The sequence below is a fragment of the Carassius carassius genome, chromosome 23, assembly GCF_963082965.1.
Source record: "Carassius carassius chromosome 23, fCarCar2.1, whole genome shotgun sequence".
Lineage (NCBI taxonomy): Eukaryota > Metazoa > Chordata > Actinopteri > Cypriniformes > Cyprinidae > Carassius > Carassius carassius.
Genome location: NC_081777.1, coordinates 18,096,302 through 18,123,054, shown reverse-complemented (window position 1 = coordinate 18,123,054; position 26,753 = coordinate 18,096,302). Strand labels below are relative to the sequence as shown.

Here is a 26,753-nt window from a genome sequence, read left to right as displayed (position 1 = left end):
AGACTGTCACCGGACTAATGATCTTGGTGACAGTAAACGGGCCAATGAATTTGGAAGCTAATTTGTTAGAAACGGAACGGAGAGGAATATTGTTAGTAGAAAGCCACAGTTTTTGACCCACGACATAAACGGGAGGCTTTGACTGGTGGCGATCGGCCTTGGCCTTAGTGCGCTCCCTCATCCGGAGCAGAGTCTCGCGGGCTCTGGTCCAGGTGCAGTGGCACCTCTGGACAAATGCGTGAGCGGAGGGGACCGCGACTTCAGATTCCAGACTAGGAAAAGCTGGTGGCTGGTAACCTACGCTGCACTGAAACGGAGAGAGGCCCGTGGCTGACACTGGTAACGAATTGTGAGCGTACTCCACCATAGAGAGTTGTTGGCTCCAGGAAGAAGGATTCTAGGAAGACCAAACATCGCAACGTTCTCTCTAAATCTTGGTTGGCTCGCTCAGACTGCCCGTTACTCTGGGGATGATAACCCGAAGACAGACTAACCGTCGCTCCTAGCAATTTACAAAATTCCTTCCAAAATTTGGATATGAATTGAGATCCCCTGTCAGAAACCACGTCTACCGGGAGGCCATGTAAACGAAAGACGGGATCTAGGACAGTGACCGCTGTCTCCTTGGCTTTAGGTAATTTGGGCAAGGGAATGAAATGTGCCGCCTTCGAGAACCGGTCCACTACGGTCAAAACGACCGTCATGCCATTAGAGGGCGGGAGGGCGGTAACAAAATCTAGTGCGATATGTGACCAGGGTCTCGAAGGGACAGACAGCGGTTGAAGAAGCCCATCAGGAGGCCGGTTAGACAACTTACCACTGGCGCAAACTGAGCAAGCCAAAACAAAATCGTGGATGTCACAAACCATAAGAGGCCACCAGAATTGTTGTTTAACTAACCCCTTGGTTCGGCTTATCCCTGGATGACAAGCAATGTTAGAGCAGTGAGCCCAATGAATAACTTCCGACGGTAAATCTTCCAGCACAAATAAACGATTCGGTGGGCAACCGGGCGGTGGCGTTACCCCTTCTAAGGCCGTCTTGACCTTTGATTCGACCACCCATACGAGTGCTGAGACGACTATTTTCTTAGGTAAAATACACTCGGGAGTCACCGGGCGGGCGGAGGGATCAAAAAGACGTGACAAAGAATCGTCTTGACCTTTGATTCGACCACCCATACGAGTGCTGAGACGACTATTTTCTTAGGTAAAATACACTCGGGAGTCACCGGGCGGGCGGAGGGATCAAAAAGACGTGACAAAGAATCGGGTTTGACATTTTTGGAACCCGGGCGGTACGACAGTGTAAAATCAAAACGACCGAAAAAAGTGCCCACCGAGCCTGCCTGGAATTGAGTCTTTTGGCAGTTCTAATGTACTCTAAATTCTTGTGATCGGTCCAAACAATGAAAGGTACCCCTGACCCTTCCAACCAGTGACGCCACTCCTCTAAAGCTAATTTGACGGCCAACAATTCTCTGTTACCAATGTCATAATTGCGTTCAGCAGGAGATAAATGATGTGACAAAAACGCGCAGGGATGCATCTTATCGTCCGAGGCAGCACGTTGGGAAAGAACTGCTCCTACCCCCACCTCTGATGTGTCGACCTCCACCACGAACTGCCGTGTGGGATCAGGAGCTACAAGGATGGGAGCCGAAACGAAGCGGCTCTTGAGGTTGGTAAATGCAGTTTCGGCTGCATCCGACCACCTGAACGGAGTACTGGGGGAGGTCAAGGCCGTCAGAGGTGAGACTAGTTGGCTGAAATTACGAATGAAACGTCGATAAAAATTGGCGAACCCCAGAAACCGCTGTAGGGCCTTACGGGAATCTGGAGATGGCCAATCTATCACAGCCTTAACCTTTTCAGGATCCATATGTATTCCCTTGGACGAGACGATATACCCTAGGAAGGGGACAGACTGTGCATGGAATACGCATTTCTCCGCCTTGACAAAAAGCCCATTCTCGAGTAACCTCTGGAGCACTCGTCTGACGTGTTGAACGTGTTCCTGGAGGGATGAAGAAAAAATCAGTATGTCATCCAGGTAAACATATATAAACTGATCTACCATGTCTCTCAACACGTCATTAACGAGTGTATGGATAACCCCTGGCGAGTTGGAGAGCCCGAACGGCATCACCAAATATTCAAAGTGCCCTCTAGGGGTGTTAAAGGCGGTTTTCCATTCATCCCCCTTCCTGATGTGGACCAAGTGATAAGCGTTACGTAAATCTAATTTTGTGAATACGGATGCTCCCTGTAACCTCTCGAAAGCTGAAGACATCAACGGTAATGGATAGGTGTTCTTTATCGTGATGTTGTTCAGCTCTCTGTAGTCAATACAGGGTCACAAAGAACAATCTTTCTTACCCACAAAAAATAATCCCACCCCCGCTGGAGAAGAGGAAGGGCGGAAGAACCTCAATGCCAAGGAATCAGAAATGTATTTATCCATGGCCTCCCTCTCCGGAATAGAAAGAGAGTAAAGCTTGCCTTTAGGCGGGGACTTACCTGGCACTAAATCTATAGCACAGTCGTAGGGACGATGCGGAGGAAGAGAAGCAGCACGGGACTTACTGAACACCTCCTTCAGGTCCAAGTACTCTGCGGGCACGTTTGATAACATCATGGTCTCTTTCTGAAAGACAGAAACAGGCACAACATGACAAGCAGAAACCAGACAAGAATCATGACAACTTTCACTCCACAAGGTGACTGTGTTGTCCACTCGTCGATTATGTTTGATTAACCAGGGGTGACCTAAAACAATGGGAGCTACAGGGGAGTCCATGAGGTAAAAGGATATGGTTTCACTGTGGTTGCCTGAGGTTAGCAGAGTTATGGGTTCAGTGTAGTGGGTGACGTGTGGCAGTTCCTGGCCATTGAGTGCGGTGACATGGATGGGATGAGACACAGGAAGGACTGGAAGGTTCAAGTGAAGTGCAAGGAGAGAGTCAATGAAATTACCTTGAGCCCCAGAGTTCAGAAGGGCGTGACAGTCGTGAGTGTGGTTCTCCCACCGCAGTTTCACCGGAAGGAGAGTCGATGATGTGGTTGAGGACTTCCCGGAGGAGATCCCACCCAATAGTAGCCTCAAACTTGCTACCGGGCTGGCTCTTTTTACCGGGTAGGAATGGATGGAATGCTCCGAACCACCGCAATATAAGCATAGTCCTTGGGACCTCTGCCGCGCTCTCTCCCTCCGGGAAAGCCGAGCTCTACCCACCTGCATGGGTTTGTGATCTTCAACGGGACCGACCATGTTCTCTTGACTCGAGCGGCCCCTTTCCGGAGAGACGTAATGGCGTGTAGGACTGACTTGTCTACCCAGGCGGTTAATCTGAGCGTCGACCTGGCACTAAACGACCAGCCTCAAAAATCTGTGAAAGAGCATCTGGCTTACCATTCTTGTACCCTGGGCAGTAGGAGATGTTAAATCTGAAACAACCAAAAAACAGTGCCCAACGAGCCTGTCAAGAATTTAGTCTTTTAGCGGTGCGGATGTACTCTAGGTTCGCATGGTCTGTCCAAATGATAAAAGGGACCCCCCCCACCCTCTAACCAGTGGAGCCACTCCTTGACAGCCAGTAACTCCCTATTCCTGATGTCATAATTCAGTTCCAAGGGTGTTAAAGGAAGGGGTGTATTGAAAACACTGATTGCCTTGTTCAGGTGTGTTTAATTAGTACGGTTGGAGCTAAACTCTGCAGGACAGTGGCCCTCCAGGACCGGAGTTGCCTATCCCTGCCTTAGCGGATACATAAGGATACCTTTGGGCAAAAGAGTAAATCCCAGGAATGGAACTGACCCTGTGTGAAACTCGCACGTTTCCACCCTGACGAACAAACGATTCTCATCAGCCACTGGAGCACCTGCCTGACGTGCTGGACATGGTGGAAGAACTCATTCTGGGAGAAGATCAGGATGTCGTTGAGGTAAACAAAAACAAACTGGTCGACCATGTCCTGTAGCATGTTGTTGACGAGTGCCTGGAGAGTTAGAAAGCCAGAACGGCATGACTAAATATTCAAAGTGCTCAGTAGGGGTGTTAAAGGTGGTCTTCCATTTTCCCCCCTCCCTAATCTGAACTAGATGATAAGCATTGCAGAGGTTCAACTTCGTAAAGATGGTAGCCCCCTGCAAGAGCTCAAAGGCTGATGACATCAATGGCAAAGGATAACGATTCTTCCCTTTGATATCATTCAAACCTTGATAGTCTATGCACGGGCGCAGCAATCCATCCATGAACAAGAACCCTTCCCTAGCCAGAGAGGAAGAGGGCCAGATTATACCAGCTACATGAGAATCATGAATATACTTCTCCCTGGCCTGCCACTTAGGTTCATTAAGAGAGTAAAGATGCCACTTAGGAAAAGTACCAAGTAACAGATCTATCGCACAGTTGTACGGGCAGTGCAGAGGAAGAGATGAAGCTCGGGACTTAGTAAAAACTGCTCTCAAGTCATCATTAGTTATTCTGGTGAGAAGGGTGCCAAAAAGGGTCCTGGTTGAAATAGGTTCGGCCAGAGCCACAGGTGAAATACCCAAGCATGCTGCCAGCCTGGAGTCCATATATTCGTGCTCAGCTCCAGAATCCATCAAAGCAGACACCTAATGAATAGCCCCATTAAATTGTAATAAGGCTTGGAGAATGGAACAATCACCGGAGGGAGGCCGAGTATAGGTGACGCTCACCGTGCATCCTCCCCTAGACAGTAAGCACCACCCCTTAGCAAGACACAAGGCTGCCATGTGCCCTGCCTCCCCGCAATAGAGACAGAGGTTGTTGTTGAGATAATGACGCTGCTCCGTGATATTCAGCCTCCAGAAAGACTAGACACTGAGATGACTTGTCACTCACCATTCCTATGACAACCCTGGAAAGTGGCTTGTGAGAATACACACCCCTGCCTTGCCAGGCACGGAGTGCAATCGTGATCTCTCGTGATCTGTGCACCTGGGTGCAAGATCAGCACTTATTGCCCAGGTCATGAGCTGCAGAATAGCACAGACAGCAGGGGGAAGCCGATGGTGCACCCTGAGCCCTAACATGGTTACTTTCCCCAACACTGGTAATTAACTAGGAATATTTACTATTTTCATATTCTGTGCTACCATTCAAATATTTGGGGTCAGGGTCAAGGATGCATTAAACTGATCAAACATGACAGTAAGGATTTTTACATTGTCACAAAAAATTACATTTCAAATGTTTTTAACTTTGTATTAATCAAGGAATTCTCAATAAAATTTATCACATTTTTCATTAATCAGCATAACTATTATCAACATTGCTAAATATTTCTTAGACATCAAATCAGCATAGAATGTGAAAAATGTAATGCCTCCTGAAAATTCAATAGTAGTTACATTTTACAATATTATTGTTTTACCTGTATTTCAATGAAATAAATGCAGGCTTGGTGATCTTAAAAAACTATTTAAGCATTTAATCAGTACCATCATACAGTTATGATTAGTGGTGGGCATAGATTAATTTTTTTAATCTAGATTAATCTCACTGTGATCTTGAAATTAATCTAGTTAAACTTAATCCAGTTTTGCTATATATATCAAAAATTATATCTGGTGTCTGAATAATTTTTGGTTTAACTGTTAAAACTACAAAGTAATTTAGTCAAGAGCAGTGAGTGATTTTCCTTTTCATTTTCTTGGATTAACATTACAGCAGCCAGTAGCTAAATTAGGTGCAGTCACTTTAACAGACGATGAACGCATCCAATATAATACACATCCCATTTTTTCCTCAACGGTTTACTTTCACTTAAGAAATAACTGTCAGTTTTTTCGAACATAATTTCCAAGGTGGATATTTTGACATATTTTGTATGTATTTGTCGGCACAAGAGCAAAAATAAGCAAATTCGATGTTCAAGTGTTTTGAGACGCCTTTCTCTGCGTGAGCCCTGAACACCAAAACACAGCGAGTACTGAATTGGGCTCTTTCACATCTTTTTGTTTGTTCAAACTGCGATTTGTATTTGTTCGTTCAGGTGCAGGAGGGACTTCGAGGAGAACTTCGCAGAAGAGAGCTCGATTCAGTGTCGCTGTCCATGATACGCGGATCTCGATCTCTCTCGTGCTCACCGAACACAGTGGGCGAGTAACCAGCTACTCTGTTCAGCTTTTCCGCGTCTTGTGTTTGGATGCTTTAATGTTTAAATCGACAAGCGGTAAGGCTTAAAAACACGTGAAAAAGATACGCTTTCGTGACGATGCGCAGCAGTGGCCCGTCAACTGTCTTGAGCATCTTTTTATGCTGGCCTCAGCCAGTCGGTTGTATAAAATATCAAGGTGAAAGTCATCATAGCTTGCTTAATATAGACCCAGCTCCTAACCCAACTTTGAGAATAGATTAACGGCGATATTTTCTTTATCGCCCGATAAGAGTCGTTAACGCCGATAACGGCCCACCACTAGTTATGATACATCATGTTCATGATCTATGTTGGCAGATGCAACGCTGGAAGGATACAGGTGACTTAAGTATCACATGTCTCTACTGGCATTTGTCAGTAGTCTCACTCACTCAGATCCCCTCTTGGTGCTGTCAACTTGTAACATATTACAGCTGTCTGTTTTCTCAAACATGCACACAGGGCACTTTTAATTATGCTTTTTATCAAGATATTCATTCAGTTATATTCCTTATCAAAGACAAACTTAAATTTTGGTCTGACATTAAATGCTGTTTAGAGATGCAGCAATATCTTTCAGGTTATGTTAGGGAACCTCATAATAACGTTACACAATCCAACAACTCTAGTCAGAGAAGGATCTGCCATTAGAACATTGTTTTAACAGCTGCCCACCACTCTTATCTAACCTGGATCTCTCTAAAAGCAGCTCATATTAGTGTGTATATTACAAAGACTGGGCCACTCTTAGCGTCTGTCTGCGAGAGGGAGGCTGCCATGTCCTAATGGATGCATCTCATTAACAGCTGTGTGGGTGCTTGAGGCTTTCTGAGAACCACAGGTAATGTGTCATTGGCTCTTAATGTATGTAAGCAGACCAGGCACATGCTGGAAAGATCTAATATGTGCTGTAGGGATCATATAATAACCAAACTATTATACAATATGCAGAGTATGAGGACAGATTGTTCTGGAAGAAGTTCAAAACAACTCTTTCAAAACCTTTATTTAACCTTTAATTCTGAATCAGTTTTAAAACTTTGGTTTAACTCTTTGGTGAACAGACTTTGGAGACAGAACGTATTTTGCAGTATATTTACAACAAACATAATGCTATTACTCTTCTAAGCAATAATACAGTGTTCTGTTAGAAAACAGTAAAATCTTATATTGACAGGCTGTTCAGACTCTGGTGACCCCAGCCATATCTAACATATTCATAAAGACATGGAGAGGGCTAATTTGGCTTGGGACAGTACACAGGCCCTGTATGGGGCCCCAGAGGCCCCTTGACATATCTATGCATCAGAATATAACAGTTTTACTTTGATGTTATGCACTATTATTGTATTAGTTAATATTTTGAATTAGCATTAAAGGGGTCATATGAGGTTGCTAAAAAGAACATTATGTTGTGTACTTGGTGTAATGCAATGTGTTTATATGGTTTAAAGTAAAAAACAAACAAAAAAAACCCATTATTTTCCACATAATGTACATTATTGTTGCTTTGGGCTGTGTTAGGCCTTTCTGAAATGCGTAGATTTTTACAATGCTCATCATTCTGAAAAGCGAGGTGTACGCTGATTAGCCAGCTATCCAGTGCACTGTGATTGCATTGCAATAAAACCCATTACAAACTAGGCATTTGTTGCATTCAGTGGGGATATAATGACTTGAGAATGGCGTGGCCAGCGGACTTTCGGCAACCACATGTGACGACCCTGGGCTGGACTCCGCTTCATCCATGGTGAAAGCCGTTCTGGCGATCCACAGCGCAAAGTTGATGTATGTCCTCATCGACCAGCATGGATCAGCTCTAGTTATGACGAAGTGGATATCATCCTCTTTTGGAAGGCCAAACAAAGTAGTTTCGCTTTCACAACGAAACACAGAGCATCTGCACAACATGGCAGCGGTGGCAACAACAATACTACAGCGAGAATAAAAGTTACGCCTTCTTTTTAGCATGAACATTTGGGCTGTGTTATGCATGTAGATGTGGGGGTGCTTAAACAAGGCATTTTAGGAGGGCGTGGACAAGTCTTAACTTTTATAAAGTATATCTCTTTGGAATTGAGACTTTAGTTTTTGCGAATTTACCGGTGCACCAAGAGCTTGTAACTCTAACACCCTTTAATTTTTATATTTTAATAGTGTGAATTTGAGTATTTTATTATGTGCTTTTTGTCATTTATTTATTTATCTGTTTTTAAACAGATATGCTACTATACAGGTTTATGTTAATGGTTTGAGTTATAGTTGGAAAAAATGGGCATTGCACACTAAATGACTGAGGATCATAGACTACTAAGTGGTTCTGTCCTAGATCGCAGTCTGTGTGTCTGACTTAGCTTCTCATTTTATTCAGCAAGGATGCACTAAAAAGTGTCAGAAAAAGCATAAGAAAATTTATATTTCAAATAAATGCTGATCTTTTGAACTTTCTATTTATAAAAGAGTCCTGAAAAAGGTTATCAAAGTTTCCACTAAATATTAAGCAGCACACTGTTTTTAACATTGATTATAACAAGAAATGTTTCAGCACCAAATCAGCACATGAGAATGATTTCTGAAGGATAATGTGACACTGAAGACTGGAGTAATGACTACTGAAAATGTAGATTTACCAACACAGGAATTAATTAAATTTTTTATGTATATTCAAATAGAAAACAGTAATTTTTAATTATAATACTATTTCACAATATAACAGATGTTATATTGGATTTTTATTAAATAAATGCAGCCTTTGTAAGCTGGTATTTTAATTAATTTAATTATTTATTTATTTTTACCTATTTCAAACTTTGAATTTTAGTGTATTCCTTACTATTAAGATGCAGAAGTCAAAACTCTAAAATGTTGCAAGGTACTGAAGATGGACTCTGCCAAGCAATGCCATACACGTCCTTTCTTTTTGAGGTTTAAACCAATGATTTGATTAACTAATTGGACAAAAAGGAGAATATTAAAGGGGTATTGATCACAAATATATTTTAAAAGGTGTTTGTCAGTTTGCATAAGTTATACAACCTGTTGACTGCCTGAGGGAGTTCATTTGTCATCCAGTTCAGTGAGCACTTATGGGAAAGTTCATTCCCTGTCTAATCATTGGGAATCATACTTGACACATCACAGCAACTGTAATTTACTAAAAGGGTTTTGAAGTGGGCATGTGATATTAAAAACAGGTACTATGTATCTCTGCTGTGAATTAGTAATGAACAGAGCATTAGAATGCTAAATGACTGGTTGTCACTTTTGGTAGGTGCTTGTTTTCATATATCGTCTATAGCCATTAGCTTTACATAAATTAGGTTTGCTGGAAAATAGGGTTACAGTCTGTATAGGAAGTGTAACTTTCATGTCAAATTCCTGAGAGGAATGAAACATACTGTTTGTCATGAATGTCACCATGCAGAGCTCCATTCAGTCTTTAAATGTCATTTTTTTTGCCACAGACTCAACGTTATCATATGCTAGCACTCAACTATACTAGCACTATGACTAAGACTTCTGATCACATAGGATAAGGATTTCACTTTTACACTGATTGAAATTTTGGGGAAAAAAAACAATTCTAGATATTGCTATTATAATGCAGTAATAGTATGTTATGAGTAATTCTGAGGAGTATGGGTTATTATTAGGGATGCACCGATACCAATTTTTTCAGTCCTTGCCCGATACCCATACTTTTATTTTTGGTACTTGCCGATACCAAGTACCGATACCAATTTTTTTTATTGCATTTGTAAATTTTTTCAATATTGGGTACAAAAACCAAAAGAGTCTGTAAAAATTTAGCTGGTTAACTTCATTTATTAAATAGAGACAGTCAAACCAAAGAATTTTCATACACCTTCAACCTTTCTAACATTATAACAGTTTATTTACTATAGTTTAGAAAATAGTAATAAAATATGACATGAACTCAGTGTTAAACTGTGTCAGAACAAATTAATTTTGATAATGTTAGTTAACTTTGATAGAAAGATATCTAATGGATTACAATCAACCAAAAATTATTCATACAGCTGTTAGTATGCTGTATTTACACAACTATCATCACTTAGTCAGGCAACCCTTAGCCTTAATGACTGCCTGTAGTCTCCTGGGCATGCTGTCATCCAGGTTCATGCAAACCTGAACTTCCATTTTTTACCAGACTCGGTCTGAATAATTTCTAGTCCCAAATTTGTATAAGTTTTACTGGTAGTCTAATGTATGAATAAGTTTTGGATATAATTTGTCACAGTTTACTTTATTTTGCGAGCCTCACTTAATTAAATGAACTATAGTGTCCTGCACGCATTATAGTAAAAAAAAAGAGAAATATCAGAAATGATATCTGGTCTCTGAATAATTTTAGGTTTGACTTCATGTCCCTCAGTTATTTTCACACATAATTATGCCCATTAAAATGTATTGTACAAGTTTTTGTTACTTTCTTTGTTAATTTTTTTTTTGCTCTATGGTTCATAGTCTTTAATTTAATAGCATTATAGCTGCTCCATTGTAGTGGGCTTAGTGCTGTAATCATGTGCTTTGCTGTAATGATGCAGGGAACCACTCGTTATAAATCTCCTAACTGTGATATTTTCACAAATAGTGGTCAAAGTTTTTTTGTTTTGTTTTTTATCTGAAACGTACTGCGATTCATATTCCAAAGCCACTCATATAATACAGAAACACTCAAGCAAGCAAAACACGCACATCGCACTCACATGTATCTGTAATGGTGCAGAATGAGAAGGACAAGTAGTAACAGGCTGTTTCAGCCTAGCAAATTTCACACAGGCTGCTAGATTCAATTCAAGTCATGTTTGCCTAAGGTTGAAAACAAATTATGTTTATAGTGGATGCCCCTATAAATGGTCATATTTTTACAATTTAGTTTTAATCCAAATGATGCATGTGCTAAGTGAGTGAAAATCAAAGATCACACAACAGAAGTGTGCACGCTCTTTTTTTCTCTCTCCCTCCCTACCATTAAGTAACTTGTGCATTGTTTTACTTACTAATTTTTGGCAAATCCGACCAAACTACAAACTTTCCAGTGATGAAAGGTATATTCACTCGACAAGCTTGCGCATGTCCACTGCTGCACACTCAATCCATTCAGGGTACTTTATCAACTTGTGCACGTCAGCTATACAGGCGTCAATACTGAATGTTTAACATTATATTCATTGCATACAAATACTTCGTAGACATCCTTAATCTCTAATAAGTCCATTTTGCTGTCTGTTTTTCTCTTGTCTTGATTCTTTTCTGAGTATGGCACTTATCACATCTGTGTGGTATTGGTGTTTGGTATCGGGCATTATAACGAGTACGAGTACAGGAGCTCAGTATCAGGCTGATACCGATACCAGTATTGGTATCAGTGCATCCCTAGTTATTATACTAAGGCCTCGTCCACACGGATACACGTTAGCTGTATACATATAAAAAATGTTATCATATAGTCGTTTGTCCACACGAATCCGGCGTTTTGGTAGAGTGAAACCATTATTTTTTAAACCGGGTCCCAGAGTGGATAAATTTGAAAACGCAGCCCTTGCGTTTTCGTTTAGACAGCGAATCCGTATATTTCTGAAATGATGACGTCATCAGCCCAAGTCTCACCCATAGTAAGACACCTCTATGTCATGTAACAGCACAAAAAAAAACACATGAACAAACTCTGAACGATTGTCTTTTTATTAACTAACATTAACACAGATTAATTACTGTATTGTTCCATGTTCATTTGTATACCGCGCACAAGGTTAATGCGCACAGTCCAAGTCTTCTTCTCCATTTTAAGTGTATCTCTGTGGTAGAATTACAGCGCTACATACTGGTCTGGCATGTAACTACATCGTATTGTGTCGGTTTTGTGTTTTCGTGTGGATACAGATATTTCTTGTGATAATAAAAAAAAAAGATTGGATAGGGAAATCTCTGGCTTCATGTGGACGTACCCTAAGGCATACATGGCGAAACTGTGTTATATGGCCTTATTATATTGTTGATATTGGCTGAGAAGTGGTTTTGTCTGGGATTTTTTTTTATTTTGTCTCAGTAATAAGCATGTTTCGTCCTTTTTTTGCCCTTTCTTTTTGTGTGCTATTTAAGATTTCTGTGTGTGTTTTTTTCACGTTTACTGTATGCTGTTTATACTGCTGCACAGCTTTAAAAAATGTGATTATATATCAGTTAGGTCTGTCAAAGGATTCAAATGCTTAATCTAAGATGTGGTAATTAGTTAATCTCAATTTAGGCTAATAAATTACCCCTAAAAAAGATCATTTAAAATCATTATGGTGTTAAATAAGAATATGATTGAATAGACAAAATAAGAAGCTGACAAAGTAGCTTTAGAAATAAATATAGGTTCAAAATTGCATAAATAATGATAATAAATGGGTATTTATGTTTTTTTAATGAATACTGAATTATGAAATGATTTTTTTTAAATAAATAAAATTACACTCTACATAGTGAACTTAAACCAAGGTTTTATTTTAATGAGAAAAAAGCTAATTCATTGTTGTCAACAACCTCATTATAAGTACTTTTTCTTGCCAGTTTGTGAAGACTGTTGGAGCGTTCCAAAGCCAGATGGAGGTATTTGTCCATGTGGAGCAACAGTTACTGCTCTGAGACACTGAAAACAATCATAAGATGCTCATGTGTAAAAGGACCCAGTGCTGTGAAAGTGAAAGTGAAAGTGACGTGACATTCAGCCAAGTAGGGTGACCCATACTCAGAATTTGTGCTCTGCATTTAACCCATCCGAAGTGCACACACACAGAGCAGTGAACACACACACACACACACTGTGAGCACACACCCGGAGCAGTGGGCAGCCATTTATGCTGCGGCGCCCGGGGAGAAGTTGGGGGTTCGATGCCTTGCTCAAGGGCACCTAAGTCGTGGTATTGAAGGTGGAGAGAGAACTGTACATGCAGCAAGAAGATTTAATTCAGTTGTATTGTGATTTTAAATTGTGCAGCATAACAGAGCCATCACTTTGTTCTCCTCTGCAGGACTGGCCGACACATGCTGAAGCAGCAGCCACAGTCGACCACACGGCCCTCCAGCACCATTAGTGAGGCCTCAACTGCCGTCACTTCTTCAACACTGGACACCACTTCAGGCTCAAAGGTCAGTAACAGCCTGATCCTGTTGGACAACAAAACTAATCAAATGGTAATAAATAAAACTGGTATTTTATAGAGATAGAAGTAGAAAACACTACATTATATAGAATGAGGCGAGCAAGTTAGCTTGACAAGACTCCTGATGCACAACATTCTCTATGCTTGGACAGCATCTGTCCTGGTAATGAGAGTGTTAATTCTTCTGTGCTGAGGCGTCAATTCCCAAGTGCTGGTGACAAACACAGAGTGATCAGAGCCCTTGACTGTCATCTCTGAGCAGACACAGAAGACCAATGAAAGGGATTTTTATTCGGATTGTGAGCTGAATAACATGCTTTTCCCCAGATATTTAAGGAATAATCCACCCAATAAGTAAAATTTCATCATCACTAAACTTGTGTAAAAGAAGTACACTTTAGCATATTTTTTTTAAAAAGGAGTGCTTATCATGGAAATAATTGAAGTGCAAACTGAATATAATATTTTCAGACACTTCATTGCATTTTATTTACAAATAAATGAAAATGTAGTATAGTTTGTATTTCTATTAAGTACTGAACCTTTTTTGACCCTCTTAAATAGGACTCAAGTACATCTTTATGTAATTTCATAATTACTTCTGTTGTCATTGAAGTATGGCTGAAGTTTAATGCCAAATGTACTGACAAGCATTTATGTACTGACAATTTTTTTTATAACTTAAATGTACTTTAATAACATTTTTATTGGCACTTGTATGTCATGTTTTTAAATATATCATAAGTACACATGTGCAGTGATTAAGTTGCATGTTATTGCTTTTAAAATATATTAAATTGACAAAACTATTTTTTTAATTTACTTTAAAATAAAACTTAATTTGACATTACAAAGTACACTTTAAAAATGTGTGTTAGGGAAACAGCTTTGAATGTGTGCTTTTTTAAGGTACATTTAAGTGGCCTTTTTTTCATTAAAAGGGGTCATATGATGTTGCTAAAAATAACATTATTTTGTGTATTTGGTGTGATGCAATGTGTTTATGTACAGTACAGACCAAAAGTTTGGACACACCTTCTCATTCAAAGAGTTTTCTTTATTTTCATGACTATGAAAATTGTATATTCACACTGAAGGCATAACAACTATAAATTAACACATTAACACATATGGAATTATATATGGAATTATACACATAACAAAAAAGTGTGAAAAAAACTGAAAATATGTCATATTCTAGGTTCTTCAAAGTAGCCACCTTTTGCTTTGATTACTGCTTTGCACACTCTTGGCATTCTCTTGATGAGCTTCAAGAGGTAGTCACCTGAAATGGTCTTCCAACAGTCTTGAAGGAGTTCCCCGAGAGATGCTTAGCACTTGTTGACCCTTTTTCCTTCTGTCTGCGGTCCAGCTCACCCCTAAACCATCTTGATTGGGTTCAGGTCCGGTGACTGTGGAGGCCAGGTCATCTGGCGCAGCACCCCATCACTCTCCTTCTTGGTCAAATAGCCCTTGATGCCTTCAGTGTGACTCTACAATTTTCATAGTCATGAAAATAAAGAAAAATCTTTGAATGAGAAGGTGTGTCCAAACTTTTGGTCTTTACTGTAGTTTGAGGTTCAAATAAACACATTATTTTTCATATAATGCACATTATTGTTTCTCCTCTATGCCCTGCCTTCTGAAACGTGTTGATTTTTACAAAACTCATTGTTCTGAAAAAGTGAGATTTGGCCTGCTATCCAGTGTGTTGTGATTGGCTGAACACCTCAAGTGTGTGATGCCCCTTACATGTCAGAGGGAGTGTTAGGCACATTTATAAACCGAATAACTTAAGTAATTTAGTGCGTACTGGAGACGCGAACCATTTCAAATGATTCAGTTCGATTTGGTGAACTGGTTCGACCGGTTACTAGAAAGATTCATTCGCGATCCGGACATCACTAGACTAGACCAAACCAATAAAACCCATTACAAACGATGCATTTGTTGCATCGAGTATGGGCATAATTAATGATTGTAATGACTTATAATGTCTTATACTGCGTAAACATAAAACCATGTCTGCATTTGTGATCTGAGAAACAACAAACAAGCCAACTCTACACTGTCATCAGTGGCAAATTATTAAATATAAATAACGTACTTACAGGCTGAGTTAGAAGTGCCAAACTGTCTTTGCAACGTTTGAACTGTCCAACTTTATAGAAACAGCCGTTGTGCCACAGACTTATTGCAGACTACTGGTTCAGGAAACAGTCCTCATCCTCCATAAAATGCACAGCACACATCTGAATATTTGAGTTGTACTGTTCTGGAACAGTGTTGAGATAAAACTTAACCACTGATTTCTAGTCGTGTCCTCTTTTGGAAGGCCAAACAAGAAGTTTTGCTTTCACAACGAAACACACAGCGTCTCCACAACATGGCAGCGGCGGCAACAGAGAGAATAAAAGTTATAGCTTCTTTCTTTGCTTGAACATTTGGGTTGCTTTATGCAAATCTTCCCACATAGTTACGTAGAGATGTTAGAACAAGCCGTTTTAGTGTGGAGTGGTGAACTTTCATAAAGAATATCTCTTTGTATTTGAGACTTTAATCTTTGCAACTTTACAGATCTTCTTTTGTAACACTCCAAAGAGAAAGGAAAAATTTAAATCACATCATATGACCCCCTTTAATGTTAGCCTAGTGAAAAATAAATATACTTAAATGTACTTTAATTGTGCAGAAGTAGTGCTGATGTACACTTAAAGATATACTTAGTATATTTTATTGTGCTAAATTTAATTATATATTATACTATATTATATATTAACTATTACTAATCTATTACTATATTACTATTATTAGATATATTATAGATATATTAATTAGACTATACTTAGTATGAAATATATTACTTTTTTACCAGGGTAAATTATATGCAAATACAGTTTAAAAAAAAATACTTTCAAAATTTAAACTTAACTATAAGTGCACATTCAGTGCAGGTAAACACAAAACGCTTTTTTCACAATTGTTTTTTTTTTTTTTTTTTTGTGGAAAGTAGACATTTCTGAAGGATATTTACATGACTTCATACTGACCATAGTTTTCTCTCAAGCTCTGAGAAAAGCGTATATTTTTGTAAAATTCTGTCTGCAAATGAAACATATACACAAGCATAAATGGAATTGAATATTAAATTTAATAATGCCTTTGATTTTAGCTTGTTCCTCATGCAAAACATGGACCATCTATATGATACTTTTTAGGATATGCTTTTTTTTTCTTTTTGAAGCATTACAGACTTGGTCACTGTGAACCAGAGTTGTATAAAAAGAGTCAGAGAGGGACTGAATAATTACAGAATTGTAATTCCGTAAAAAAAAAAAATTTAGAATATTTGAAACCGTTTGTGAATGTTGTGAACAGTATGAACAGAATGTTGTGAACAGTGTGAACAGTATTTAACATGGATTATTGACATTGTTCTAAAAATTTGTCTTTGTGTACAAAAACAGCAGCTGTATGATATGATAGCTAGCCTATCGTTTCATAACAGGGTGCTTTGATAATACTATAATCATATCATTATGTTAACTGTCAGAATTAATGCGTAAAAATAACATGAAATGTTGTGACGACTGACTGCCATAGTTTGATTTAAGAGACACAGAGGAATGCAGCAGTTGAAACGCAGCCTGTGTCTTCTCATCGCCTGTCTGTGTTTGGACTATTTTAGATGAATGAGTGCTTGTAGCTCTTGTCGTTGGCAGCGATGGCGTGCAGTGGTGATGTATTAGTCGTATTAGTGCTCTGGCATGTGTGAGGGGTGGGCAGCATGTAGGCTTACGTTGCTTTGCTCACAGAATGCCAGCGGATGGTGTGTAAGATCAGCTGTGCACCCCTGGCAGATGGTCCAGACTAATAGATGAATGAGCTTTCAATCCCCCTGGTCATCTTCAGTTTATGTGTGATGTTGGTGTGTGATATAGGGATCCAAGTCCAGTGGAAGGGTTCATAGCTTTGGCAAACGGGATCATGCCATAAAGCGGAATCCCAGCGTTCCTGTAGTGGTTCGTGGATGGCTCTACAAACAGGTAAGAGAATTTGACCAATGCTTGTTTATTGATTAACCAAACATTTGCTTTCAATTAATTTTTTAAGTGACTTGACATACAGCCAAGTATGGTGACCCATACTCAGAATTTGTGCTCTGCATTTAACCCATCCGAAGTGCACACACACACACAGCAGTGAACACACCCGGAGCAGTGGGCAGCCATTAATGCTCCGGCGCCCGGGGAGCAGTTCGATGGGGGTTCGATGCCTTGCTCAAGGGCACATAAATCGTGGTATTGTCAGCCCAAGACTCGAACCCACAACCCTAGGGTTAGAAGTCAAACTCTCTAACCACTAGTCCACGACTTCCCCAACTTTACCGATAATTCAATCGATTAATCGAGTAATCGGATAAGAAGTCATTTTTCTTATTTCTTATTTTTCTAGCAATACTATATATACAAGAGAAAAAAAGCTAGGTTTTTTAAAATAAACTACTCATTTGTTTCCTTTTTAGAAATTGCATACATTAATAACCATGAAAACTAAACCCATTTAATGCATTTAATTGCCAAATTACATTAAAAATGAAAATACAAATATATTAATAAAAAAATAAAATAAAGAAATAAAAATACAAAAATCTATTTCACATTACTTTAAAAAAGGTAAACATTGCAGCCTAAAATTAAGGCATAAATCAAAAAATATAAAAATCACTTTGCTTTAAAAAAAGGTAAAAAGGTACAAACTAAAACTAATGCATGAATAATAATAGTAAGATAGCAAAATGATAGTAATAAAAATAATAATACCTTAACATTGCATTTATGTTGTACAACTTAACTTTTTTAAGTTTCAGCCTAACTAAAGCTCAAGCATGACACAAGCCTTTACTGTCTTCTTGAAAGGCTTTGTGGCTTTTTTAAAAGGCAGAAATCAGTAGACAGGAAGGTAACTTGGAACAAGAACAAGAGTCAAGAACATACACAATTTCTAAACACATTTTTCTGCAACACGAAATTAGAAATGTTAAACCCTCCTAAATGTCTGTCTATGTACTGGTGTGTTTTGTGTGTGTGTACGACTTGTTTTTGATATCCTTCATATTCTGTGTACTGGTCTGTTCACAGCACTGATAGAAATTAATCTGTTCCAATAAATTCAAATAGATTTTTACATTTTATGGGCATTTTTACCTTTATAGAGCCTTTTTTCTAAAAGTGTGAAACATCTTTTGAGTCAGATTCTTACATTTAATCAGTCAGTTAGAATAATAAGACATTTGGGCTTTTACCAAACAAATTATATCTGTATCAACAAAATTTATCTTTGCAATGCAGGGAAAACACAGAAGCTGCATCTGAAGATGGATTTATATGCAGGCCTATTTACACTAATTAATTCAGCTCAGAGGGACATGAATGCATTTAACCTGCAGTTGTTATTTTAAACATAAAACATTGAATACGGATATTAACAATTATTTTAAAAAAGAAAAGATACTTTAAAGGCACAGTATGTAAGTTTTCGCCACTTGAGGTCGCATTTTTAAAACATTTACAAAGTCGAAGCTTGATGACGCTATGATGGCGGATGTCACTATTTAAAATTGGAATTTCAATCAATTTACAAATTTGGTAACTTTTAGGATAACATAAATATGCAACTACATGAAATATATCACTGTGCAAGTAGTTTTTGGATATTTTATTGCGAAAATCTGAAATTAAAACTGCCAGTAGGTGGCAGCAAGTCACTGTTAATAAGTGGTTACCACTGTTAAACGGTTGATTCATTGAGGAACAAAACACTGTCATGTTGCTCAGAGAAGCAATGAAATGGAGCACTACAGGCAATGTCTAAGTTTCTAAAACATAAGTCTCTTAATATAAACAACTTGTTTATTAAAGTGTTGCATAAAATAAGTATCACATTTTTTAGAGGTGAAAACTGGCACTCTTTATGTGATATTGACTAACTTTATTTCTGTGGTATTTTTATGCATGTATGGGGACTTTGTGTGTGTGTGTGTGTGTGTGTGTGTGTGCGTGCGTTTGAGTGTGTGTGTGTTAGGGCTGTCACATTTGAGAAAAATCAAATTCGAACGGATATCGAATATCATGCAATGTATCTACGTGCCCGCCCCCATCGCATAAAAACAAAAACAACAACAACAAAAAAAAACACCATACCCTAATGGAGATTCAATCACAAATGTATTAAAAGTGAGTCATAAACAGGACTATCTGGATTATTATATGTTTTACTTAATGTTTGAAACAGCATATTATCAACTTAGAATAAAATAAAAAACAATTGGTCTAATCCTAGACTGTAAAAAATGCGCTACACATGGCATTTTAAAAAACGGATATTTTATTTATAGTTCGATTACGGATATTTCACATCATGTTCGAATGCATACTCGAATATCGAATAAAAAGTGACAGCCCTAGTGTCTGTCATAGAGAGAGAATGAGACAATCAACATGAATGATGCTTACTCTTTTGCAAAACATAGACCTTGTCCCAAATAGCACACTTCATGTGCAATCTCGGTCTTAAGGACAATGTCCACGAGAACGTAGGGATTCCCATTCGTCATTTTAGCTTTCAGATGGGTGCTCGCTAAGCGTCCTCAATCCACACTTCTGCTGTGAGTCTGCGAGCTACGCAGCCGACTTCTACCTGACAGTCAAAGTGGCATTGTGACAACAAAATGCAGACTCAGAAGAAGACCGTGAGGGTTTAGCCATGGTTAATTTAGGAGGATCATAAATAAGACACCATATTGATTTATGGTTTTAAATATCCCTGCATCCCAATGTGCATACTATCCACCATATCTGTCCTAAATAGTTTTTAAAATTATTAATATCACATAGAATTTAGGATGGATAGTGTGCACATTGGGACACAGGCTATGCCCATTGGACATTGGGTTGTGTATCAGTAATAATGGTCCAAGGGGAAACACAGTGTTCTTTGTGTAGTACCGTAAATGGACTAAATGAAGCCTCGAGGGACATAGATTTTTTGTAATGGAGTAACTCGACTCACTTGAGGAATTGTTTCAGCCCTTGTTTAAATGACAGGTTTTCAGCCATTACACTGCAAAAAAAAATGTTTTCTTAGATTTTTTTGTCTTGTTTTCAGCCAAAATATCGAAAAAATTCTTCAATCAAGAAGGATTTTCCAGACAATTAAAAATGATTGTCTTGTTTTCAGAAAAAAACTGGTCAAAATTAAGTGAGTTTTTGCTTGAAACAAGCCAATGGGGTAGCCTAAGCAAAATAGTCTTGTTTTCTGTTGGAAATAAGATTATTTTTCTTTCAGCACTGGCAGATTATTTTGCTTGTTCTAAGCAAATCCTGTTTTTTTTTTTCCAGAAAACAAGAAAATTATTTTACTTGTTTAGAAAATTCTTCTTGATTTAAGAATTTTTTAATATTTTGGACAAAAAAAAATCTAAGTAAGAAAAGTATTTTCTGCAGTGTACAAACCCAAGAAGCCAGTGACTTTTAGTATAAAATGCCAGATTGTCTCAGTAACACTTGATAATATCTTTGATTTATATCACTGTTCAAAAGTTTGGAATCAGTAGGATTTTTTTTTATAAACTTTATTCAGCAAGAATGCATTAAACTCGACAAAAGTCAAAAAAAATTTTTTTACTAATAAATCATGGTGTCCAGAAAGAATAATAAGCAGCACAAGCATTTCAATGTTAGTACTAATAAATGTTTCTTCAGCACCAAATAAATGTTTCTTTAGCACCAAATCAGCATATTAGAGAGATTTCTAAAGGATCATGTGACACTGAAGACTGGAGTCATTTTTGCTATCACATGAATAAATTACATTTTTTTATATTAAAATGTATTGAAATAGACAACAATGTATAAAATGTATAAACAAGATAATTTTAAATTGAAATAAAAATTCACAATATTACTATTTTGACTTTATTTGTGATCAAATAAATGCAGCCTTAATGCACAAAAGTGACTTTTACAACTCTTGAACATTAGTGTACTTTAATATTAGAATATTACTTAATTGCTTTAGTTAGAAGGTTATAGTTAGAAATTAGAAAAAAGCTGTTTTATATCTTGTCCTCGGATACCCTGGAGGTTCTTCAGGGACATTTATGGACATTCTAGTTGAGAATTCTAGACCAAATCATTCAATTTGGCAGGAACAAAAAAGCAAAAACTTCAGGTTTTATGAAGTTTGAAACCATTTAGTTTGACCACAGATCTGAATATTGAGGGAAATGTGTCTCCCTGAACACCAAGAGCCTTACAACATGGAATTTTTGGGAATCGCAGGCACTTTTGAACAGTTGAAATGTATATTTTGAGCATTCTTATGTATCATAAAAGCTGTAGGTAGGCAGCTCATTTGCCTTTTCTTTTTGAGAGCCAGTCACAACCACACAAACACACACACACACACACACACACAGGTCTTTCATGGCATGAAAACATCAGTTTAGTCAGATAGTTTTTGATAACAGACTTTGAAAAAACTCTTTAACTGGAAGTGAAATGGTGCTGTCAAGGGGAAGTGCTGCGAATTGCCTGTTTGAAGTCTGTTTGAAGTGCCTTGTTTCCCCATCAGATGTCTTCAGCTGCCTGAGGGTGTGTGTTTTCCCATCAGTGTTTGTGTTGCTTTGTACTTTCAGGACAGCTCAGGGATGCGACTGTGGAAGAGAAAATGGTTTGTTCTAGCTGATTATTGCCTCTTCTACTACAAAGGTGGGTTGTTCTACCAAACTTCTATCAGAGTCACATTTACACACGGACACTTACAGTACCTGTTAACTTTTCTCCCAGATGTCTAATGATTATTTGCAATATCTGGTTTGTAATAGCATGTTGGACACTACGTCCTACTTCAACTAAAACTACTTTCACTCTTTTAGCTATGTACTGTCCTCTGAGTTTAACATGACGCCCGGCACCCACTTATGAGCGTATATTACTAACACGCTCTTTAAATAACAAAGGAAAAATATTGCGCCAGACTTTAGACCAGGTTTGAGTTGGCCTATGGTGAAGTCTATTTTCAGTTCCTCAAAATAGCAGTGCGTCAACAATGTCCCTGAACACACCTCTTTTTTTAGACCAGCATGCCCATGGGTGCAAAAAGGGGTGCAAATGCATTTGCTATTTAAACAACACGGCGCAGGACGGGAAAATGAGAACTGCGTCAGGCTGAAACTAGCAAAAACATTTGAGGCGCATTGCGCCGGGTATATGATATGGCCCTAAGCCTTGTTTGTGCTATTATGAAGATTTTAAATCGGTTTAAGTAATTGTTCTTATATTGACTTGGTCTCATGAGTATTGTTTCCCACAGACCTTTGAAAAGGCCAAGTGATTTTATTATGCTTTGACTACAGTAGGTACTGTAGCTCCTGTATGGATAAGCAACAGTGCATTTAACTTCTGCATGTTGCATCTTACTGTGTTGTCATACTATGTACTATTTGTTACTGTTTTTTTAGACATTTGATTGGTATTTCTCCTGTTCTTCTTCTAGCAAAAAACACTGATCGTGTAAAGAAAACTTAAAGTAAAGACCTGAATATTTCAGGGACCTTACAAGCGTATTGTTTTTTAATTTTTTTTAAAACCATGATTTGGTATTCCTCTTGTACCTCTTTGTTCAAAGGAATAAGTCTCCTAACAGCTCTCTCCAAAGTTTTTCCATTATTGTCAGCATTATGCCTGAGAATGATTTAGTGGGCTATGTAACACTTTTAAGTGTCAAGAAATTACTCCTCTTACTTAAAAGATGCCTTTAACTTGCAACAGAACATTTTTATTTGGTTTTATTTTCTAACTTTTAGGAGGGTGTACTTAATATTTCGATAAGAAATCATGGTGACGTGAAAATCTTATTTTCCTGAATCATTTTGACATGCTTCTTTAGTAACTGATCATACAGACTCTCTAGAACATTATATATCCAAAGAACCCTAATATGTCTTCTATATGCAAGTAAGTTTCAGAGTGTACTCATTTATGCTGAGGACTGTACTTTTAGTTCACTTTATTTTAAGAAAGTACACTATGAACTGTTTTCTGTGTGGGTTAATAGCACTGTGTAGAAAAAAGATTGAGTTCACTTCCACCCATTTACTCTTTATTGTACTTTAAGCTATTTCACCCCAAGGTTGATTTGTTACTCTAAACCTCAAAATGTACGTTTATCAGATCAGCATCTAGAACATAAGCTGTTGTCGTAAGGATGGAATAACAGAAAAACTATACTTCGTATACTTAGAATAATTTATTATACTTTTCATAAGTCTAGCTCAGTCATTAACACACCCTAAGTTGCTCCAAACCTGTATGAGTTTCTTTCTTCTAATGAGCACAAAATAAGATATTCTGAAGAATGTTGGTAATCAAACAGTTGACGGTAGCCAGTGAGTTTAATATTATTGAAAAAGTAAAAAAAAAATGTTAATGGCTGCCATCAACTACCTTAAACTATCTCTGCTTCAGAATCCTAGATCTCTGCTCACACAAATGAAAGAGTGGCCTGCCTCGGTTTGGAATCTCTCCTTTAAACAACCTACAAGTATTTTTAACCCATTAATTCTTAACCCAGCCACCCTTATCACTTATCAACCCACCACTCAATCTCTGTTTCAGACACACACACACACACACACACACACACACCGTGGTCACCAGCGCTCCACTGGAAAGAAACGGCCATGGTAGAGCAAGGAGGCAGAGCAAGGCTAAACTTAAATGTGTGAAATGTGATGATGTTATCATAGTGGTGTGAGAAACACAGGTCAGAGAGTATCACATGCCAGGAAGGAAGAGAGAGCGAGAGAGAGAGAGAGAGAGAGAAAGACTCAAAGTCAAAACCAGACTGGTTGCTCAGTTGGCTTGTTTTTACCCCGCAGACAGTCGTGAAGAGTCAGTGCTGGGTAGCATTCCTCTGCCCAGCTACACTATCACTCCTGTAGGACCTGAAGATCATATTAGCCGCAAATATGCCTTCAAGGTAAGATCTCACTGTGACACAGATACTTTAGCAACACACTTTCAAAAGAAGAATATTCACCACCTTAAATTTGCAACACTTAACTGTATGCTATGCAACAGTGTTTACTTTAAAGGTATGACTTAAAGGGACAGCTCACCCAAAAATGAACATTCTTTCATTATTTAATCATTTAGTGTGGAGCACAAAAGGAGAATTTTTAAGAAATCTACTGAAGTGGTCATTCGTTTAAATACAACAATAGTGAGTGAGGACTAGAGCTTCTTAAAAGATACATTAGCAAAAAAGAATCATGAAAGTGGTCAATATGACTCTATACACACTGTAGCCAGAATTCTCTGTAGTCATGTGATGGCTTTGGATGTAAAAAAAACTAAAACAAAGATTTTACATTTTACTACTACTGTTTCTTAAAACTGTTATCTTTAATTAAAATAAAGGTGATGTAAAATAAAATATAAATGTTAGTTGAAAACAACTTAGAAAATGTTGCTTTTTCAACTAATTAAAATAAAATAAAAAAGTAAAATCGATTATCCCATGAGGATTTGGAATAAAGCTCTTTTTGTGATTTTTTTTAAAATCTGTTTATTGTTATCACAGAGTGACTATTCTATCCAAAACCATGTTTTATTCTATGTTCTATGAAAAAAAAATCAGTACAAGTTGGGAACAACATAAGTGTGAGAAAATGATGACAGAATTTTCATCTTCATGGGTGACTCTATAATTGTCCCAAGCTAGCGATTAACCAAAGAAGTTATACAGTTATCAAGAAATAAACCTCTTAAGGGTAATACAGGTCTTAACTCCCTGTCACAATTTATATTGTGCTAATGACCTGCTGACTGTTTATACTGTAAATGCTTATTTGTCTCCTTTCCCTTGCACAAGCTGCTTGCTCTTCCCCAGTCAACTGTGTCTTTCTGTTCTGTCATGTGCAGTTGCTGATTTTCAAGTCACTTTGAGTCACTCCCTGCAGTTATGAATATGCACGCTTCATTATCTTGCATGGCTTCAGCCCTGAGTATAGAATGCAGACAGAAATTAACCATTTAATGAAATATCATCATAATTTCATACCATTTGGAATACATTTTCCCCATGAAGACAGTCACTTCATATTGTATATAACCAATTACACAAGCTATCTTATACATATACCTTTCTTCTTTTTTGGTGATTATCTATGTGTGAGCGTTTTTGTAGGCGAAGACTAGTTCATGCGCTATCATCTCCTGCAGCACATGTGGTTCATTGTTGTCCTCATGGGGTTCATGACACATTGTGAATGTATGGGTCTGTACTCATCCTGAGGGCAGCAAGGTTACATAACCAGTCTACCTCTCTCTGCTGAACTCTTTCTTGCCCGTTCTCAAAGCTGGAGAGAGATTTTTCAACATGGGAGCAAAAGGAGACAACATTCCAGTTTTCAAGAAGAAGATCGTAACGTGCACATTGATCTCAGTTTGCACTTTGCAGCACTCCTCTTTCACTTTCCTTCCTTGAGGGATAGTTTTACACAGCCTACGGTGTCACATCATTCTACTGGAGTGCCTTACTAAGCTAATAGTTGTATCACACACTCTTTAGAGGGTTACGGATCATTTGCTGTAAGCTTCACACAAGAGAGAATATTTACCTTGGTATCTGGATGTAGATTTTTGGTATCGAGTGACTCAGATGTGCCGAGTGTCTGTAATCTGTACTAATCCTCTATGAAAAAGAAGACTTAGACTCAGCCAGCAAACTCACCCCACGGGCTGGTAAGACAGGGTCAGAGAGTGTTTAACTGATTCTGCGATGAGCTTCTAGATATGGCTCTGAAGGTGGGAAAGACCCAGGCTACTGAGCTCAGCAAACTCCGGCTTTTGTATTTCTGTTATGGCTTCTAACTGTGGGCCTTTGTGCTTTGTGTTGCGTGATGTTTTGTGCTCTTCTGCTCCTGCTGTTTGTTTCTGTCAGCCTCTTATCTTTGACGGTGCTGACAGTCCTTAAATTATACTGATGATTTCCCAGTATATATCCTAAACAGGGAAAGCTTGTAGGTGTTGGTTCAGGTGACCAGTCATTGTCCTTTATTTGCTCAACTATGTCCTCCCTCTGTTCCCATTGGTGGGCTTCCTGTCTGTGATGAGTGACTGACAGTCCAGAAAGGCTCTGAGACACATTCAGCATCACCTGTAAATAGGTACACTTTTAACTCTACAGTTTCTCTACCTTAATCTCTGGCATGTGGAAACTCCTTGAGAATGTTTGTGACCTTTCTCACTGGCATTATTTCCTCTTTTTGAGATGTGATGTGGGAAATTATTCTATTCAGAAAATGATAACCAGCAGGCTTTTGGGGAGCCTTATTTATTCGCATATTA

At 38.3% G+C, this 26,753-nt stretch overlaps 1 protein-coding gene across 7 annotated transcripts in view; it reads left to right on the top strand.

Annotated features, from left to right (window-relative positions):
- plekha7a (pleckstrin homology domain containing, family A member 7a) overlaps positions 1–26,753 on the top strand; it is a 118,474-nt gene that overhangs the window by 54,821 nt on the left and 36,900 nt on the right. For all 7 annotated transcript variants that reach the window (XM_059506370.1, XM_059506364.1, XM_059506368.1 and 4 more), the window contains 4 exons: positions 13,207–13,324; positions 17,280–17,384; positions 22,037–22,109; positions 24,281–24,381. In XM_059506370.1, the coding sequence (XP_059362353.1) occupies positions 13,207–13,324; positions 17,280–17,384; positions 22,037–22,109; positions 24,281–24,381 (397 nt within the window). The remainder of the gene's footprint in view (positions 1–13,206; positions 13,325–17,279; positions 17,385–22,036; positions 22,110–24,280; positions 24,382–26,753) is intronic.